General features: G+C 48.9%; 2 protein-coding genes across 4 annotated transcripts; one reads left to right on the top strand and one right to left on the bottom strand.

Annotated features, from left to right (window-relative positions):
- Positions 1-177: 177 nt before the first annotated feature.
- zgc:158689 (uncharacterized protein LOC791177 homolog) lies at positions 178-17330 on the bottom strand. Of its 3 annotated transcripts, XM_052065934.1 has the most exons (18): positions 17306-17330; positions 16970-17087; positions 12650-12820; positions 11345-11532; positions 9868-9989; positions 9727-9802; positions 7765-7851; positions 6478-6539; positions 6313-6384; positions 6080-6217; positions 5664-5816; positions 4777-4953; positions 3920-4547; positions 3578-3770; positions 2873-2965; positions 2430-2589; positions 2304-2344; positions 178-2130 (listed from the first exon to the last, which is right to left on the bottom strand). In XM_052065934.1, exons 5-18 carry the CDS (start codon positions 9913-9915, stop codon positions 2058-2060), a joined length of 2001 nt encoding a protein of 666 aa, XP_051921894.1. In that variant the 5' UTR covers positions 9916-9989; positions 11345-11532; positions 12650-12820; positions 16970-17087; positions 17306-17330; the 3' UTR covers positions 178-2057. The 3 variants fall into 3 exon arrangements, with proteins under 3 accessions (XP_051921894.1, XP_051921895.1, XP_051921897.1); XM_052065935.1 differs by lacking the exon at positions 17306-17330 and having other exon boundaries at positions 12657-12820; positions 16970-17091; XM_052065937.1 differs by lacking the exons at positions 16970-17087; positions 17306-17330 and adding an exon at positions 14451-14870.
- Positions 12807-18629, top strand: si:dkey-283b15.2 (neuronal pentraxin-2). The gene is made up of 6 exons (XM_052065958.1): positions 12807-12952; positions 14471-15038; positions 16345-16639; positions 16858-17105; positions 17317-17496; positions 18383-18629. The coding sequence occupies exons 2-6, from the start codon at positions 14559-14561 to the stop codon at positions 18590-18592; spliced, it is 1413 nt and encodes a 470-aa protein (XP_051921918.1). The 5' UTR covers positions 12807-12952; positions 14471-14558; the 3' UTR covers positions 18593-18629.
- The last annotated feature ends 149 nt before the right edge of the window (positions 18630-18778 follow it).

Genomic DNA, 18778 nt, shown 5'->3' with positions numbered 1-18778 from the left:
ATCGAGTTAATTATTGCACGCAATCACGATTTGCCCCGCACAAAGCATAAAATAGGATGAACTGTGAGAACAGACGTCTTTGGTTAAACTACTTAGTCAGCGATTGTTATTTCACCAGAAGGCTTCAACTTGAATGAACCCAGTAGAAAAGAAAAACGAAAAAAAAAAAACAGGAACGTGTCTGCCACAGATTTTTCTTTATTTTGCTCAATGTCAGTATTCATTATTACTCTTGTTAGGAAACCGCAGCCAACTAGACTCTTTACTTTGTATACAATTTCACATGGCTAATGTCGAAACATTTGCATAGTGTTTGTTAGCATTTCAAATTGGAAGAAGATTATGGGGGCGGCCGTTAGTCTTGATGATGTCATCTCCCTCGAGGAACTGCAAGTATCACATCATAGCAGTTACAACATTGGCTTTACAAACGCCATCTTTCTCTTCTGGCTACAGAGCTAACGAAAAGGCATTTGATCTCTCGCTGAGCAATGAACGCTTCCGACAACTTTCCTGTAAACCTTCTCCAGCACTTTCCAATACAGTACTGCAAACCTTTGACCAACACAAGATTCTGCCGAGTCTCCTGGGTAAACGCAAACAATGATGGTGCATCCCACCCTCATGATGACTCGCTTTGTATCGGGGGACTGAAAAGGAATCAAAAACCTCCAGAGACTAAAATATTGACTTTTCCTCCACGACTTTCTTCTTCCTTTCGAAAAAAAAAACCCAACAACCTTAAAATAAAAGCATCCTGCAGTCCAGGTGACCCACTGCTCTCGTGCAGTTTTAAAACTGGCTTCTACCGAGAGACAACTTCATCATGAATTAACTACATTTTAAGTTTACCTCACAGTGGATATAACTACATGACAGAATGTTTTTTTTTTTTACCCCGGAAGGGGGTCTTGGGTGGGGGGGGGCTCTCGCTCACATTTGCATTGTTCAAGTTACTATGGCAGAGTGTTAATGCAAATTTAACATCAGCTGCATTCGTTTCAAAAATTACAAAATCCCGAACATTTCTGTGGGATGGTGACTTAATTCATCTTTTATGTTGAAACATCAGCAGGAAGAAGCTACGGCTAAAAGTGCTAACTTGCAAGGATCAAGTTAGCATTTGGAAAGTCGGGTCATCAGACTGACGACAAAAAAAAAAAAACTCTGCCTGTTTCAGATGAAGTGACGGGGGTGTGGGGTGTCAATTCTCAGGGTTGGGCAAAAATAAGCAGATGTCCCGGACCTCAAAAATGTCGAGAACATTACACTAAACAAGGTGAAGAGCAACACTGGTCATACGCAATATCAAAGCAGCAGCATGTTTGTCGATTACTGGCCTCAGCCTGTTACACACACACACATACACACACACACACACACACACACACACACAACTGAGAAATCCTAATGTATACAATAACATCTTGAAAGCAGTGCCAAAAACACCTGAATCTAAAACTATATGCCACCTAAGGTCACAATCTGAATTTATCAGCTAATTACCGTAGCTTATTTGGCTGCAGTGGAGTTAATTGTCTTGACTCGACTGCAGATGTTCCTCAATCTATAGAATAGAAGCCAATCCTGCAACACACTCAGCTAAAAGCACCTCTGTGAGTGAGGCAAGAAGGCAAACAAAAGGCTAACGACCGGCAAAAGAGTTGTTAGAGAGAAGCCGAAAAATGTCGATTACAGCAGATGATCCAAAAAAATAAAATAAAATAAAATGATGTTGATTTTGAGCATTGGTGTTTATCTGGAGCAGTGGTGGGCCTCAAAACATTGACAGTATCTTGGTATTATTTTTCATGACTTTAGTCGAGCCCTCGCAGGACTTCCCTGATCAGAACGCATTGGCCCAGCCCCCGTTTTAGTCACACTGAACAATTTTGATGGATCACAGATCAGCTCTACACATCCACCTTTAGAAAAAAAAAAGCCACACAACTAACTTGCATCACAATAAATGAAATGAAAAGAAAACAGAGAGGAGGGGTGGGGGAGGGGTGGTACTCTTGAAGCAATGATGTGTTCTGTCCCCAAAAGCAGAGCGCTCACTCGATGATTGGCGCCGAGCGATCGTTGGTGACGGTTCTTCGGAGACGTATGTGGGCAAACGGGTTGGTCCTGAATTACAAAAAAAAAACAAAACAAAACAAAAAAAATGCTCCCTCAAACTCAAGAGAAAAGAGATTCTCTGTTGGCAAGCTGTTGCTCAAAGCATACCCCCCCCCCCCTTGGCCAGAACATTCTGGATCAGTTGGAGATGCTCAATACTTAAGACGCACGTTCACAAATACCTCGTTGGAGACGGCGGCGAGGAGGCCAACTGCGCACAGATCTGCCATAGTGGAGAAACAAAGCCCGCGGTCATTACTCACGCCCGTCTTTGACGTTATCTACGTTTTGCCTGATCGGCCTCTGACCCTGTTGGAGTCGGCCATGCTGTACGGGCGTGGCCGGAAGGTGCTGATCCTCTGGGGAGGGAAGGAGCGCTCCTCCGCCGACTCGGGGCTGAGATTGGGAGACACCAGTTGGTCCAGCTGGCTCATGCTGGTGCTGTTGGCCTTGGAAAGGAAAAAGGAGCTGCGGCAGGGGAACGGGTTGGGGTGGGGGCGGGGCGGGGTGCACACATTATCAGGCAATTGCTACATTCGCTAAGCAGACACACTTCATTGGTCCACCTGGCCGATCCAATGAGATATTCGCTTGAGATTTGACACTGCCTGAGAGGTTTTGCATTCACATTGCAATCCAATGGTTGCAGTTCATAGGTCAGAGGAAATCTCATTTGATGTCCAGGCGTACCGAATGTCGCGGCCAGTGATTGACAATGACGGATAAGTAGTACTGTCATATCGGGTTGTACCTTTTGGGTGTGTGGTCAAGGCTGACTCGCCTCTCGAGGTGATCCGTCCTGCCATGTTGTGGCTGAGTGTAGGAGAAAGGGAACCAGCCCTTCCTGTCAAACATCACGAGAAAAAAAAAACAAAGATTGATCACAATCATATGGAGCATTTAAAAGCAGAAAGGATCAGAAAAAAAACGAAATGGCAACCTGGATCAGATGAGAAAAGCATACAGTCCAAAGAACACAAAATAAAAGAATCGAAATGAATAACTCGTGTTGGATGTGTGCCATCAAGGGGCGTGGCCTAGTCAGTGATGTCAGGAGCCTGCTCAATTCAGTGCGAGCGCCTGGACGTGAGCTGTGGCCTAAAGCAGCTCCTTGTGAGTGCTTTGGTTTGATATTTGTGTGTTTGAATGTTAGTCCATTTCAAGGGGAGGTGGGTGGAGGAGCCCAAAAGTGTAAGACTGCATAATATGACCCGAATTACTTGAAAATGGATATTCTGTGGGGGGGGGAAAATTATAATGGGCATCAATTCCGCACAGATTAGAACTATTTGTAGTCCAGTGAACTACAAATCTCCCCAGTGCATATTTTTCCCTGCCATCATCTTTATAGTAATGCAGAACGTGAAAAACAAAAAAAAAATTAAACATTCCTTCAAGGTTTGGGACCAAGTGTCCCGGACGCGTTTCCGGCTGTAATCTGAGCTTCGGAACGTACCGCCCGGTGCGATCATTCTGCCCGTAGTGCCAGCCGTCTCTCGGCTCAGAAATCAGCAGGGTGATGCCGTCCCCCGGCAGGAAGTGCAGCAAGGAAGCTCCGCCGCCTCCCCCGCCTCCTTCCGACGCGCCGGGCGAGTGAGCAAACATGGCCTCCACCCGCGTGGGCCCCAAAAGAGGCAGCATCCTGCCGCCTGAAGCCAAAAAAGCCAAGGAGGAATGAGCCCTGATCAGTTGTTACCCGATCCCCCTTTGTTTACAGTATTGACGGTTTCTGTAAATTGCGACACGATTGAAGTCAACACATGGCTGGTACGGATGAAACTTTTGAGGTCCGCGTCACCTTGAAAGCCGCCCGGCCTCATCTCAGCGCCGGGCCGCTTGGGAAGCGGCAGAGTGGACGTGGCGCACATCTCGGCAGTCTTCTTCAGCCAAGGATGAGCGACGGGGAGAGTGTTGTTCCCTCCCGGCCCCACCTGTTGGTGCAGCAGCTGCACGGGAGTCATAGCCCTGGACAGGGGGGCGCTGTGGGGCAGCGTGGGGCTGTGGGGGGCGCTGTGCGGAATGGCCAGCGTGACGCCCTGCGAGGCGCTTTCGCTCGGGGGCACCTGGCTGAGCGACATGACGGTGGAGGGGATGAGGCTCGGCGACAGGTTGCTGGTGTTGGCGGCCAAGAGGAGAGAGGATGGGGGGGGCTGCGCCGTCGCGCCTCCTGTGGGAGTGGACGCGGCGGGGCTGCCGCTGTCGGCCGGGGGATTGGTCGCCGAGGCGGTGAGCGGCGAGCAGCTGTGCTGAGGGGACGCTCCTCTCGACGGGGTTCCGGTGGCGGACGCGGACCGGAAGGTCTGCGGAGAGTCCTGAGGGCAGGCGTCGCTCTGGGAGGATGAGGAGGGGGGCGAGTGTTGCTGCTGCTGCTGCTGCTGGGAGCGGTCGCCATTCAACAGAGGTGGCACCTCTTGAACCGACAGCCTCTACAAAACAAGACACGAGCTACAACAGCTGCAACACGTGACGTCCTTCTCTCCATTTTTACATTCAAACTTGGGGACCATTTGTCCAGGTCACGTGGTGTTTACGTTTTGCCCTCCAAGGGCCGTGAGGAAAATCAATATTAACCCGGCGATGCGGCTAAAATCGCTTTGCAAAAAAAAAAATGCAACACCGGAAGACCGTAACACCAGAAGACCGTCGCGGTCTGACCTGTTCCGGCTGAGAGCAGCCCAGCTTGGTGTGTCGGAGGACCTCGGCGATGCCGGCAGCCCCGGAGCTCTGTGGCGCCGTGTGACGCAGCAAGTTGAGAGCGCGCTCGGGTAGTTTGGTCGGCTGAGTGCACGACTGCTGCCACGACGACAGTTTTTGGGACAGGAGCTCCTTCACCTGGGCCGAATTTTTGGAAAGAAAAAAAAAAAAACATCCAAATGAATGACAAACACGCTACAGTGAACGTCCTGCTCATCAATATGCTCGTTAGCCACCCGCGCTAGGTGGAAATCTGCGATAAAAGTAAACAATCTTGTTTCATTTACGGAGCACTTTCAAAGTGCTGTGAAAAAAAAATGTGAATGAAAATCGCACGCCAAACCCAAAATCATTGAACGCGCTTTTAAAACGATAAAACAGCAACATGCAATTAAAAAAAAAAAACGTAACACTAAAATAGGGGCTCAAGATCTGTTGAACACCAAGGCTAACATCTCCCCAGCGCTTTAAACATGTTTCAACTTCATAAACTTTTGAAACATATTGTCGGCAAATTTGAACAAAATAATAATAAGTGAGGTTAACGCAGATTCCAAAATGAAAATTCCGATCGTCAGCTGATTCATTGGTTATTTTGGGGTCCCCGCTACCGTTATTTGTTTCACGTTACAAAAGAGAGAAAAATGGACAACAATTGCCCCCATTTTTTTTTCAGGAGCAGGACAGTGTCCATTGACTCGAAAAACCAAAATGGTGGCAAAGCTGTTAATCACATTTTCTTTTGTGATGTCACGACCGCACGTTTTGATCAAGCGTTGACCGGATTGCAGCCGGAGCGCCGCGGCTGACTGAGGGGGGTGGGGGGGGGGGGTAGTCGACGGCGTCACCTTGCAGTGGTAGTTGATGAGCAGCTTGGTCACGCAACACTGCCGATCCACCAGGAAGCAGTATCGCCTCCTCTCCTCGGTCAGCGCCGACCTGTAACCCGTCGCGACCAGCGTGTCCAGCTCCACTTGGCGCCGACTCATCAGCTCCACAAACTGTGAGAACACAATCGGAACGCAATATCGTTTGAGGAGTGACCTTTCGAGTACACATTGTTGCCAACCGGGAATAGCGCACGTGACATCACTTCCTGCATCACAAATGAATCCAAAATAGCACTCGTGGCCCGTGTTGACCTTTACTAGAAAACAACACTTGCTCCTTGACGTCCATATGAGGCAAATAAAACCGAAAAAGAGCGACCCGTTGATTTAAAAAAAAAAAAAGCGAGTTTTGGAGGAGCCGAGCGTATACTCGCCTGCATCTCTCGGTCTCCATACTTGTTCGGGTGGCGGCTGCCCAGGCTCTTCCTGCGCAGCTTCTTCAGCTGCGCCTGGCAACGCTCGATGGAATCGGTCTTGGACCGCCGCTCGTTCTGGTACTTCTTTAGTGTGGCCTAAAGGAGGACAATTTGTTTTCTTTTTAATTCTTGTGATGATTGCAGCCGGGCGTCATCTGCGGGAGGACCTCGCCATCCTCGAGTAGACTTACTGTGAGGTATTTTATGTCCGCCTCCAGCTTCTGCTCCAGCTGGGCCAGCAGCTCGGAATGAAACAACTTGAGCTGTGGAAGAATGGCCAAAAGGCACAAATGTTCATTCGTGTCTCACAACTTGATGTCTGCTCGCGTTCTGTGGCGTTCCCGCGCCCGCCTTACCACGTCTTCCAGTTGCACCTGGATCTGTCTGTGGACCTCGGCCATTTGAAATAAGGTGTCTCCTGCGCAACAGAGCAGAATAAAATCGTCTATTGAGATTGGGACAAAACAATGAAAAGGAGTTTAACAGCTCTATAGGTTTAAAAGCATATTAAGAAAGAGAGCTACACAAGATGTCAATCATCTCAAATTGTAGTTGCTGACATGCTTTTCTTCAATTATTGTGAGTATGATTATACGGTACGCTAGCTTCCCGCCGTTTCGTCGGCCGGAGCTACGACGAAATGTACGTTGCTCAGCCGCACCTCGTTGATGGTACAAGTTTATTCAAGGTTCTAAATTAATATTTCAATTGGTTTTCTCTTACTGCGCTGCGGTGTGTTGTTCTGAGCCCGCATTGTGTCGTTGTTCAAGTGACGTCTTGTCAACTCAAACATTTTATGCGTTGAGTTGATTGGCAAATGCTCGTTTGTTGCGCAGATATTTGTCCGGGCCTCAAAGCGCTTTCACCGTGTTTCAAGTCTTCTTTATTTCTTCTCAGTTTTGCTGTATCGAGTTATTTTTCATTTATTCGACTGTATTAGTAGCGCGAGGCCGGCAGTTCACCGCGGCCGCCATTGCCGTATGTGTTACGCGGTCCCGCTTCTGGTGTGTTCAATGACACTTTGTAAACAAGAGCGAATCTGTTCTCCTCCTCTTTTACTGTGTGTAGTGGAAAAAAAATAGACGACTGGGATTCTTATCATTTCTACCGTAACGCTTTAGTTAAAAATACTATACGATCACACAGGTAGATTTAATTTTCTTGTAAGAGTAGAAACCATATTTTGTTAGTCAAGTCTCATCTCTGCTTCAACTGTGTAATAAGTCACACGGTGGTCTAAATATATTGCGAAAGATGTTTTAGTAGCTTGGACACAGGCCCCGGGTTGACAAACACGGAGCAAGCGTCCTCTCTGGATGGGCCACAGAGCGCAGTAGTATGCAGCGGCTGGCATCTTGCCCTCTTGACACCCCTGCCCGCCCTCCCCCGCTCTTTTCGGCATCACAATGAGATCATGTGGTGTTGTTAATCTCCCAACAATGAGTCCACTCTCTCCCTTTCCCCGTGTTTCCTCGCTCTCTACATTTCCTCTTGTGTCTTCATCTCCTCCCTGGACAAACACAAAGCGCCCGAGTCCCACAGACCATTTCCCCACGCCCCGAATCCTCTCATCTGGTTGGAGTCTATGAGCGGCTCGTTTTGATTTTTCTTCCCTTCAACCTGCACCTTGCGCATGTACTCACCCAGCTCCTTGGAGCCTTGGCTGTCGCTGGCCAGCTCTCCCAGCTTGACCAGAGCGTCAAAGTAGCCCTTCGCTGCCACTGTCACTCCTAAGGAAGACGGAACATGTTGGGAAACGTTCATGCGCTAGCAAGTAAAACTTTTAGGCCGCTACTAGCTTTGTTCCGGTTATACGGTGGCTTTTCCAATGACATTGATCACTTAGCAAGATTACACAATCAATTTTGACAAAACATTGTTGAGGGGTAGGGAATGAGATGTGGACGAAAATGCTGTCAATCTGGATAAACGCACGACATGTATTTACAATTCCTTTTTTTAAACCATTGTACTTATTACAGGATCAGCATAAGAGTCAAGACGTTACTTTGAGTATGTTCAAAATGCTCCGTAAACAGGAAAAGCTAACTCATAAATATGCGGACAAACTCAACTTCATTTCATTTTTCAGAGCACTTTAAAATTGCTGTCCATAAATAGAATTGCATATAAAGCCGAAGATGATTGAACATCATTTTGAAAGAGTTACATAGTTTAATACAATAAAAACGATAGGGGCCCAAGCCTCGTGCTGTGTTGAATGCCAAGGAATTAAAATGGGTATTAGGGTGGATTTTCAAAATGGACAAGAAGTTAGGAACACAGCATTTTGAGTTTGGACAAGCAACAAAGATTCTGTCATACTATTTTTCTTTTTCATTTTTATGACCAGATTTGCCCTGTTGAAGGTGTGCGTGCTACCGAGTGACAAGAAAAAGCGACTCGCAGAAAAGTACCTGGTTTTCCAATCTCGGGAGTGAAAGTGAAAAGTTGTCAAGAATGTAACAAAAAACGTCTTGTTAAGTGCAATAAGGAAGTATTTGGAAGACTTCCTCATGGTAGGCATTGGGACGGACGCCCGACTGGAAGATGAGGAGTTGAAAGTTGCCAAAGTCACCCAAGCGCGTCTTGATGGACCTTGCTTTGTAGCCGGCGAATCAGAGAAAAGGGCCTCCCACAAATTTGGAAGGATACGGTTGTCCAAAATGTCTCGAGACAAAAACCAAATAGGACCGTTGACTGCTTAATTCATTGATGAGGAGGTATGTTTCAATCACGGGGGGGAGGGTGTGGGGGGGGGGACCAAGATGGAAAGCTACGAATAGAATGTCGACATGGCGTTTTTCAGCCATGTGTGATTTACGATGCCTTACAATTTGTTGATGCAGCTGTCTCCTACTCTCAGACAAAATTCCTCCTTGGAGAGACGAATCTTGAGAAGCCTTGAATTTTGATTTGCTAACAGACGCTTTTCACTCCTCCGCATTTCATTTCCCCGACAGCAGTAGTAGAATGAAAGTTGAAAGTGTGACACGTAATTTGGGACGATACACACTGCTACATATCAAATGCATGTAAACAGACATTAAAATTATATATGTATGTGTATATATATATATTCATTCATTCATTCATCTTCCGAGCCGCTTGATCCTCACTAGGGTTGCGGGGGGTGCTGGAGCCTATCCCAGCCGTCTCCGGGCAGTAGGCGGGGGACACCCTGAATCGGTTGCCAGCCAATCGCAGGGCACACAGAGACGAACAACCATCCACGCTCACACTCACACCTAGGGACAATTTAGAGCGTCCAATCAGCCTGCCATGCATATATTTGGAATGTGGGAGGAAACCGGAGCACCCGGAGAAAACCCACGCAGGCCCGGGGAGAACATGCAAACTCCACACAGAGAGGCCGGAGCTGGAATCGAACCCGGTACCTCTGCACTGTGAAGCCCACGTGCTAACCACTGGACTACCGGGCCGCCATATATATATATATATATATATATATATATATATATACACACATAAACACACACACACACACACACACATTAGGTACATAGTTCAAGTGTCCCCCACGACCCTACAACGGACTTCAACATAATGCAGACATTTTTTGGGGGCGGTGGGGGGGAACAAACCTGTGAGGGCTTTCTCGTAGTGTTTTCCCATAGTGACAAAATTCTTCAAGCTGGGGTTAAAGTGGTCCAGGATCCCCTGTTGGCAAACATCAAACTTGTCAGCCGCGAGCACTTGGCAATCGTGAAATGGAGCGCTCGTACCTTATAAACATTTTCCGTCATCTTGTTGACCTCGTCCGTTCGTGACATTTTGTGCTTCTGCGGCTTCTCTCTTCCGAGTGTGTTGTTCCTGACGGGTCTCGCTCTTCCTTGGTCAGGACGAGCTGATTTACAGGAGAAGAGTGATGCGCTGAATTAGGAAAGCGAGGCTTTATATTTATTCAAAGGTGCGAGATTATTGCAGCTAATTCGCGCAAGTATGTGATTAAAAAAAAAAAAAAGGCGCCGGAGGGTGTTTGGAGGTCACCGCAACCTCACGTCAAGATAGGAGCGCATGCCCTTGACTAAAAGCAGATATTTTTTACCCGGATAGACATGTTGGGCCTAATATCAGCGCTATCGGGCCAAGCCAAATATTTTGCAAGATAAGCAGAATGGGTTGACGGGTGGGGGGCGGACAATCACAGGTGTCAAAACGGAGCCACACAATGGGAAGAGGATGTCCAGGTTGGTTTTGCGCGGTGGCAAAAAATAAAAAAAAATCAAAGTGCGCAGCCACGGGGTTTATTATGTGAGTGAGATTACAGGCAAGACCTTGGACCCAGATCAGCTCCTGCGACGTGGCACAAAGAAAAACTAGTCCAGACTTATTGCTCATTAGGGCCACCCGGGTCTTCTGTGTGTGTGTGTGTGTGTGTGTCAGAAGGGCCGCGACAACAAAAAGCAGAAGATTGTGAATTCTTTTAAAGTGGAGAATATCTTGAGAGATTTTCTTCTGGGGGGGGAGTTGCCGTGTTTTTAGCATGAAAGAGGGGAAAGTCTGCAGGTGGTTGGGAGCTGACAGAAGATGCATTCATGTGCTTTTGAGCCTGGGAAGGTGGGGGGGGGGGCACTAATTGATGCATTTAAAGGCAGTTGCTCTAGCCATCCATCCTTCCATATATCTGCCCCCCCCCAAAAAAACATGATTTATCCCGGCAAATTAGCAATTAAGGCGAATGGGGAAAATGTAGTCACCAAAAAAATCCACGTGTGTGTGTGTGTGTGTGTGTGCGTGTGTGTACACCTACCTATATTTATCTAAATATATGTAGACAAATACTGTACACAAATACACACCGGTATGTCACAGTACATTAAATGTACATTTTAGCAATGAAACGTCTTCAAGAGACAAGCCCCCCCCTCCCCCCAGAAAAAAAAGTGATACCTCATGTAATAGAAAAGGCTTGAGAAACACGATACTGGGGTGACATGACTGGAGTTGAAAGTATTTCCAATACGAGCAACAATGCCGGAAAGAACAAGAAGCAAAGCTCAACTGTGACCAAATCATTTCTGCCAGCGCCGCACATTCGAGCAAAGCGGCGACAAAACGGGATCAGTTGCCGAGCCCGGCTCACTTCAAGACACACACAAAATGGTTCCTGGCCTTTTACAGCCTGTTGAAGTGTGCGGCAAATGGAACACCACACACAGTACAGGATAGCAAAAAAAAAAAAAAAAATAAAGGAGTTACCGTGTTCTCATCTCAAAGTCGGAAGAGGCGAGCGAGCGAGAGTTCCTGATGAGCTGTCCTCTCTCTTCTTGTGTCGGGTGGCTTCAGTGAGTGGGGGGATTGTTTCACCAGGCGGGCCACTAAATCTCAACTCCCCTCCACCCCTTTTTCACATGCGCTCTCTCTCTCTCTCTCTCGCTCGCCCTCGCCTGCACACAAGAATGGAGGTCAGATATTTGGTGCCGTTCAGTACCTCTCCTCATTACTGAGCCGATTAGCAACATGCCTTCACGGATGCATAAAGTGAAAAAAAAAAAAAAAGTGAAAAAGTGTCCAGGAGCTCTTTCTCCAAGCCCCCCCCCCCCCCCTTCCCAAAAGCAGGTCCGCCCTCGCAGCTTCCCGGCGGAGCGCGTTCGGCCTCCAAAGCACACTGGCCTGCCGCTCGCTCGCTTGCTTTCCCTCACTGGGCCTGAATAACAATGAGCTGACGGGACCTGGTCTGAATAGCAGCAGGAGAATAATGACTTGAAAAAAGAGGGGGGGGGGGGGTCCAGGCACAGGCCTGGCCTACATAGATCAAGAGTAGCGCGCATTCCTGCTCCCCGAAGGACACGGCGGGCCGGACGGGGCCTCAGCGCGTGCAAACGCGCTACAGGCTCGTCGGCTGCCCTCGATTCACCTTTGATCCTTTGATTCACCTCGGCCTTTCTTTGTCAAACTATTTGGGGAATTTTTAAGTTGATCCTGTTTTGAGGGACACAAAATGAAGAACTAGGAAGAAAGAAAAGCCCGCGTTGATGAAGCCAACACGTCACACGGAAGATAAAGTGCCAAAGCAGAACGCCAAGCTCATTTTCTGTTGTACGAATGGCAACAAGCGGCCGGCTGCACAGCTTGACAAGAGTTGCCGTTGCTTCATGAGTGAGCGTTTCTTTGTTCTGCTAAACGTCAACGGCCAAAGATCAGCGCAAACTAGAACAAAAACGGGCCGAATGAAACCACTTTTGCAAACATCAACTCCAGGCTCACACGCCGCTCCTCGAGTGCATCGAAAACGCGAAACCTCTTTTGGCCACTAGAGGGAAGCAGATCTTCCATGATTGCTACTTGTTTGATGGACACTTTTGTGACGAACCGAACAAAACTCATCTCAACTTTATCGATATCGCGCATTCACAAAAGCTGCAGCTGTAAAAAATAATAATAATAATAATAATTTTTAAAAAATACTGTTCAGGACACACGACATAAGAAATGAACAATAATCCTAATATTCTGGCTGCCGTGTTTCAATCGGTGTGTGTGTGTGTGAGACGTTGATTTGACCTTTCACCCTTAAAGCGGCGACGTGTCCTGCCGCCACCTCGTTGACTGCCAGTCGAACGCGGTGCCAATCAGGTCAGCAGCTCGCGTGCCGGCATGTCCGGTGTTTGCCCATACGACGGCATCGGGCGCGGTCTTGGAAGGTAAGCGATCGGGTCCCCTTGGAGGCGGAGTCTGCCAAGCAAGAGAGAGAGAGAGAGAGAGGAGGAGGGGAAAAGGCAGATGATGAGGAAGGCTCCCAACGAGGAAATCCCTGGCAAAATCTCATCAGTGTGCGCGCGGATGCTCGAGCGACCAAAACGGCAGGTAAGAACTCTTCCGATTTTCTCGAGACAAAATGTGAGGAACGTGGGAAGGGAGCGGCATGCATTTTGGCCACCCATCTCCAAAATCAGGCCGAGCTACGCTTTGAACGCGCTCGCCGTTGGAGACGGACGACATCAACACAAACAACATGAGGAAAGTCGTACATTTGCCGGTTCACGTGATAATGTTGCGAGATTAACGTTTACGAGTGTTGCCAGGGGGAAGTTGCAATCATGCAAGAAAAGTCATGCAAAATATTCCAAATGATGACTTTTTGTTTTAACAATAACAAAATGTAATATAGAATAATCCCAATGAAAATAAAGCAGTAATATTACAAAAAAAATCTCTTTTTTGGTTTGAAAAAAAAGCCATAGAAGCGGGAAAAATGTAAGTAATGAAAAGAGAAAATAAAGTGAGAAGTATTTCTGAAAAGAAGTGATGATATCATCCGGAATGAGGTTTCTATTCAACAGGAGAGAGGGGATCATTTTATGAAAAAAATCATTTGGAAAAAGAATCAAGTTGCAATTTATGAGTTTCGCTCAGGTGCAAAATGACATTAAAAAAAACTCTTCAGGAAAATCTATTCAGAATTTTATGAATGAAATCGTGGCATCATCAATTTCCCGACTCATTTTAGATGACCGAATGTTATAAAAGGCACCTTGGAGTGTGAATAATACACCCCAAAAATGAGACCAAAAAAGTAGACAAAAGTAGAAGAAAAAGATGACATGACGTGTTTTGCATACATGAGTGAAGAGTTGAGTTTCGGATCAGGAAAAAAAAAAAAAAAAAGCAAACTTTCATCAGGAGAGAAATTGTCCTAATTTTGTCACACCGTCTTCAACATGAACGCTGAAAAAGGGGCCTGCGAGCTCGGGAAAGCTTCTAAGAAACGACGACCACGCGCCAAAACGGTGACCTTGAAGCGCTCGCCGCTTATTTCCACGCCTGGCGTCTTGCTTCCGTCGGCGCTTTTAAGGCGCACTTGTCGGGTTTTCCGTTTACAACCGATGGCGCGACTTAAATAGCCACCATCTGGCGCGGCCACCTCGCCGCGGATTACCGCAAACACGCACAACGCAGACCGAGGAGGCCCGAGAAGCCCGGCGAGATCCAAGGGAGCGCAACAACCGCTCCTAATTAGGTTAATTGAGCCGGTTGGCGCCGATGATAAACTGATCAAGTGGCAGGAGGATCAACGGGCGAGATCGGTATTGACACGCTTTGCGACTTGGGAGACCATCTGTCTGGGCTTTAAGCCTCGCCACTCTAAAAAGAGGGCAACCAGAAAAAATTGTGCCAGGCGCCAAGTGTGACCCCCCCCCCCTTCCAGCCAATACATCAGGCAAACTGCATTATTCAACGCGACATTGTTCTCAGTTTTCATACCAAGCCTTTGGATGTCCGCCCCCCCCCCCCACACCCGCAAAAAAACCCAAACCCTCTGCATTCGCAGAGAAAGGTGAACACCGAGAGAACGGCATCAGACCTGTGGCTGTGGTTTTGCAGTTCCATCCCAGAAATCGGTGAAGGACCCAAGAATCCATCGGCCGCCCGGACGATGGCCTTCGGACTTTGATGCCGAGTCCTCAGAAGGATGGAGAGAAAAAGGAAAACGGCGCCTCCGTTGGTCATCCTCCTCTCTCTGCTCCTGCTGCCCACGTCTTCCACTCGGGACCTGAACGACTTGTACGGCGGTGGCGCGCAGCCGCGCTTGGTGTGCACCCCCATTCCGCCGGACGCCGACCCCGCCTGCTTCCCCGCCGCCGACGCGGCCCGTCAATCGAGCGCGCCTCCGGCCGGCTGGTGGGGTGCGAGCGGCGAGGCCAAGGCCGCCACGCTGCACCTGCGCGAGAGTCTGCTGCGACACAAGGAGACCATCCTGGACCAGAGGGAGACCATCCGAGAGCTGACCGCCAAGCTGGCCCTGTGCGAGGGCTTCGAGCGAGCGAGCGCGCCCTCGGACGGAGCCGACGAGGCAAAGCCCCGAGAGAAAGACGTCGTGGAGCACGTGAGCTCATCGGAGCAGATGGAGAGGATGCTGCAGGCGCTCAAGGACAGGCTGGAAAACCTGCAGGTGAGACGCGGGCAGAGGCACGGCTGGCTGGCAAAAGATGGACGTCGGGAGAGATACTTGTGCTGGGGAAAAGGGGGGGGTGGAGGGACCCTTCAAATTCCAGCTACTCTTTGAACTCCTTGACCTAGAAGGAAAAAAAGAACAGAAAAAAACCTTAACATGGATTTTGTTTTTGTTTTTTTACTCATTCACTCCCAAAGACGTTTTTAGACGTCTTTTCAGACTTGGTTGAGAATTGGCTGCTACTGAATGAGGTAACGAGAATCATTCGTTGAGCCCACAAAATTCAACGACTCTCTTTCCTTGGGCTGTGGATTGGCAAGACCACAGATCCATGTCAGGGAGCGGAGTCGTGAGGAAGGGCAGGAGTGGGCGCGGGGTAAGATGGGGGGGCGGGGTCGGGGCTCGAAGATCAGCAGTAATTAGGCTGATCTGCCTCGACTGAGGTAATTAGGCCGCGCACGGATTACACCCGAGAGCACAATGGACCACACAAACGCTTCCAAACATTCCCTCGAGCGCGCCGATCGCGCCAATCGCCTGTCAATCGCCTGTCAATCGCAGGGTTGACCGGCACACATGCGCAGAAAGTCAACCGTTTGCGATTCTCTCGCTATTCATGGTGGAGATGTTTGACAGTGAAAGACATTTTGGCGTGTGCTCGAGTTTCTGTTCTGTTCAGAGGCGTCGATTTGAAGGAGAAAGATGGAATAGTCCATTGCATGAGAAGGAAGGGGGGGGGGTCCTTAAAAAGATCCCGACAGATGATTGTCTGTGAATTAAGACTATCATAATAATCATCAAGGCGGCCCGGTAGTCCAGTGGTTAGCACGTCGGCTTCACAGTGCAGAGGTACCGGGTTCGATTCCAGCTCCGGCCTCCCTGTGTGGAGTTGTACGTTCTTCTGCGTGGGTTTTCTCCGGGTGCTCCGGATTCCTCCCACATTCCAAAAACATGCATGGCAGGCTGATTGAACACTCCAAATTGTCCCTAGGTGTGAGTGTGAGTGCGAATGGTTGTTCGTTTCTGTGTGCCCTGTGATTGGCTGGCAAGCGGTTCAGGGTGTCCCCCGCCTACTGCCCGGAGACAGCTGGGATAGGCTCCAGCACCCCCCGCGACCCTAGTGAGGATCAAGCGGCTCGGAAGATGAATGAATGAATGAATAATAATCATCATCAAAGACGATCGGGTGAATCCATTTTGTGCAAGCTCCACCAGAACGGCTTTACCCGAACACCAATTCAAACCCGAGACCACCTCGCCACGTGGCAAACGGTTCTAACCACCCGCCCGACGTGTCTTGCAGAAGAGGAACTCGTCCCTGACCTACTCGAGCTCCCTGGGAGAGCTTCTGCAGAGGAAGATCGACACTCTGGAGGAGCAGCTGCACCCGCACGACCACCAGCGGCAACACCCGAACGACCGCAGCGGCGACAGCAACCACACCGGATACTTTGAGGAGCACGGCGACGGAAGCCATCGCGGGGACGAGGGCCTCGACGAAAGCCATCACGGGGACGACGGCGGTCACGATGACCTCGCGGGAGGAGGTCACCACGGCAACAAATTGGACAACATGCTCGACCAGCTTCACCTGGCAGGTGCGCAATGGAGACTCAAGTCCTCACACCGTACTTGGTCTCAAATTTTCCGCTTCAAGCAGAACTACCGATTTGAAAAAAATTTTCAGCCGATACAAGCCCCAAAATTGCCAAATACTCCCGTTGAAAAATTGAGCGAGCAAGTCTTTGGTACTTAGTTGCCACCACCGCAGGTGAGCAACATTCACATGCTGCCTTTCGCCGCACTGGACCTTCAGGTTCGGCCCGGAAGAAGGAGGTCGGCGCCTTCCAGCTGAGCTTCCCCGTGCGCACCAGCTACATGCACGCGCGCATCAAGCGGACGCTGCCGCGCCAGATCTTCGCGCTCACTTTGTGTCTGCGGATCAAGGCCGGCGCCGGGCCCGCCATGGGGACGCCGTTCTCCTACTCGGCACCGGGCCAGGCCAACCAAGTGGTGCTGATCGAGTGGGGGGGCAATCCCGTGGAGCTGCTGATCGACGACCAGGTGAGGTGGGGGGTCGTGGGAGACAAAAAAAAAAAAAAAAAAAAAAAACAAGACTTTGATGGAGTTGATCTTTTTCTCTCATTTAGCCTCTTTCTAACTCTTAGTGTGGGTCGAGTGATGCATTATGGGACATTTTGAGCTGGCCCAATACTTTTGTCCTTGTATATACATTTTTTTTTTTTACCGATTGTGTGACTGACCTTCGTCGCAGGCCGTGTCTTTGCCCGTGACGCTGAGTGACGGCAAGTGGCACCACGTCTGCGTGACGTGGTCCACGCGAGACGGCCACTGGGAGGCCTACAAAGACGGTGACCTGCAGGGGTCCGGCGAGGGTCTGGCCCCCTGGCATCCCGTCAGAGCAGGAGGGGTCTTTGTCCTGGGACAGGAACAGGTGACAACAAACCAGAGACATTTTTTTTTTACGATCAATTCATCCAATCAACGTGTTGCCTTGGAGGTAGATGTGACAAAAATGAAGCTTCAACTCACTCCAACATAGTTCCCTGGCACCTACCTGTGTATGCCACAAGATAACAGCAATGCAATACTTTTCTCGAAATCAAGCTCCTCCTTTCATAGTTCCCTGGCACTAAACCTAAACCGACTTTCATACACTTGGCACCAGGATGCCAGAAGATGGCGGCAAAGCACTACTTTTGTTGAAGTGAAGCTTCTCAACTCACTCAAACGTTGTTTCTTGGCATCATGCTGCCAAAAGAAATTTTCAAAAAATAAAGCTACTCAACTCACTTTAACAGTTCCTTAGCACAAAAGTACTACTTTTGTTCAAATGAAGCTCCCAACTCACTTCAACCTAGTTTCCCTGGCACCAAGAAGCCACAAGATGGCAGCAAAACACTACTTTTGTTGAAGTGAAGCTTCTCAACTCACTCAAACATGGTTTCTTGCTGCCAAAAGAAATTTTAAAAAAATAAAGCTACTCAACTCACTTTAATAGTTCCTTAGCACAAAAGTACTACTTTTGTTCAAATGAAGCTCCCAACTCACTTCAACCTAGTTTCCCTGGCACCAAGAAGCCACAAGATGGCAGCAAAACACTACTTCAAAACCCCAGCAAACGAATACATCGTGGTAAAAGTAGGAGTGCTGATTCAACAAAAAAACTAGCTTGGCACAGCAACAAAAAAAGCGTCACTAAAAATGCTAGCTAGCTTTTACACCGTGAAAATATTTTGATTTGGGGTTTTTTGCTTGCTTTGCGGACTCCGACTCAAGTTCGGTAACTTGGTATCTGTCCTTCCCTCCACCGGTTGAAGGACACACTGGGTGGGCGTTTCGACGCCGCGCAGTCCTTTGTGGGGGAGCTGGCCGACGTGCAGATGTGGTCCTCGGTCCTGAGCGGGGCCGACATCCAGGGCCTGGCATCGTGCCGCAACCACCTGGCCGGCGACGTCATCTCGTGGTCCGACGCGGACGTGGAGCTGCACGGGGGTGTCTTGAGGCGCCCCTTCCAAACCTGTCACTGAAAAAGACTTGACGGTGACAATACAAAACACTGTGATGCTCTAAAATGGGGGTCAAAATACTTTTTTAACAGGGGAGGGGGGGGGGGGGGAGAACCAATGCCTTGATTTGAACTTTTTTTTGGGGGGGGGGGCGGGGTCACTTACTTGTACAGTCTTTGTGGCCAATGTCTGATGATTAGTTAGGTT

This window comes from Hippocampus zosterae, chromosome 5 (genome assembly GCF_025434085.1).
Source record: "Hippocampus zosterae strain Florida chromosome 5, ASM2543408v3, whole genome shotgun sequence".
NCBI lineage: Eukaryota > Metazoa > Chordata > Actinopteri > Syngnathiformes > Syngnathidae > Hippocampus > Hippocampus zosterae.
This window is presented reverse-complemented; position numbering and strand designations above follow the sequence as displayed.

Excerpts from the sequence above, each read along its gene's own strand:
- si:dkey-283b15.2 (XM_052065958.1), top strand. The coding sequence starts at position 14,559 with ATGGAGAGAAAAAGGAAAACGGCGCCTCCGTTGGTCATCCTCCTCTCT. Across the intron at positions 16,640-16,857 it reads CGACCAGCTTCACCTGGCAG|GTTCGGCCCGGAAGAAGGAG; the intron begins GTGCGCAATGGA and ends CTGGACCTTCAG. Across the intron at positions 17,106-17,316 it reads AGCTGCTGATCGACGACCAG|GCCGTGTCTTTGCCCGTGAC; the intron begins GTGAGGTGGGGG and ends CCTTCGTCGCAG.
- zgc:158689 (XM_052065934.1), bottom strand. The coding sequence starts at position 9,915 with ATGTCACGAACGGACGAGGTCAACAAGATGACGGAAAATGTTTATAAG. Across the intron at positions 7,852-9,726 it reads CTACGAGAAAGCCCTCACAG|GAGTGACAGTGGCAGCGAAG; the intron begins GTTTGTTCCCCC and ends CGTCTTCCTTAG. Across the intron at positions 6,218-6,312 it reads CGGACATAAAATACCTCACA|GCCACACTAAAGAAGTACCA; the intron begins GTAAGTCTACTC and ends GTCCTCCTTTAG.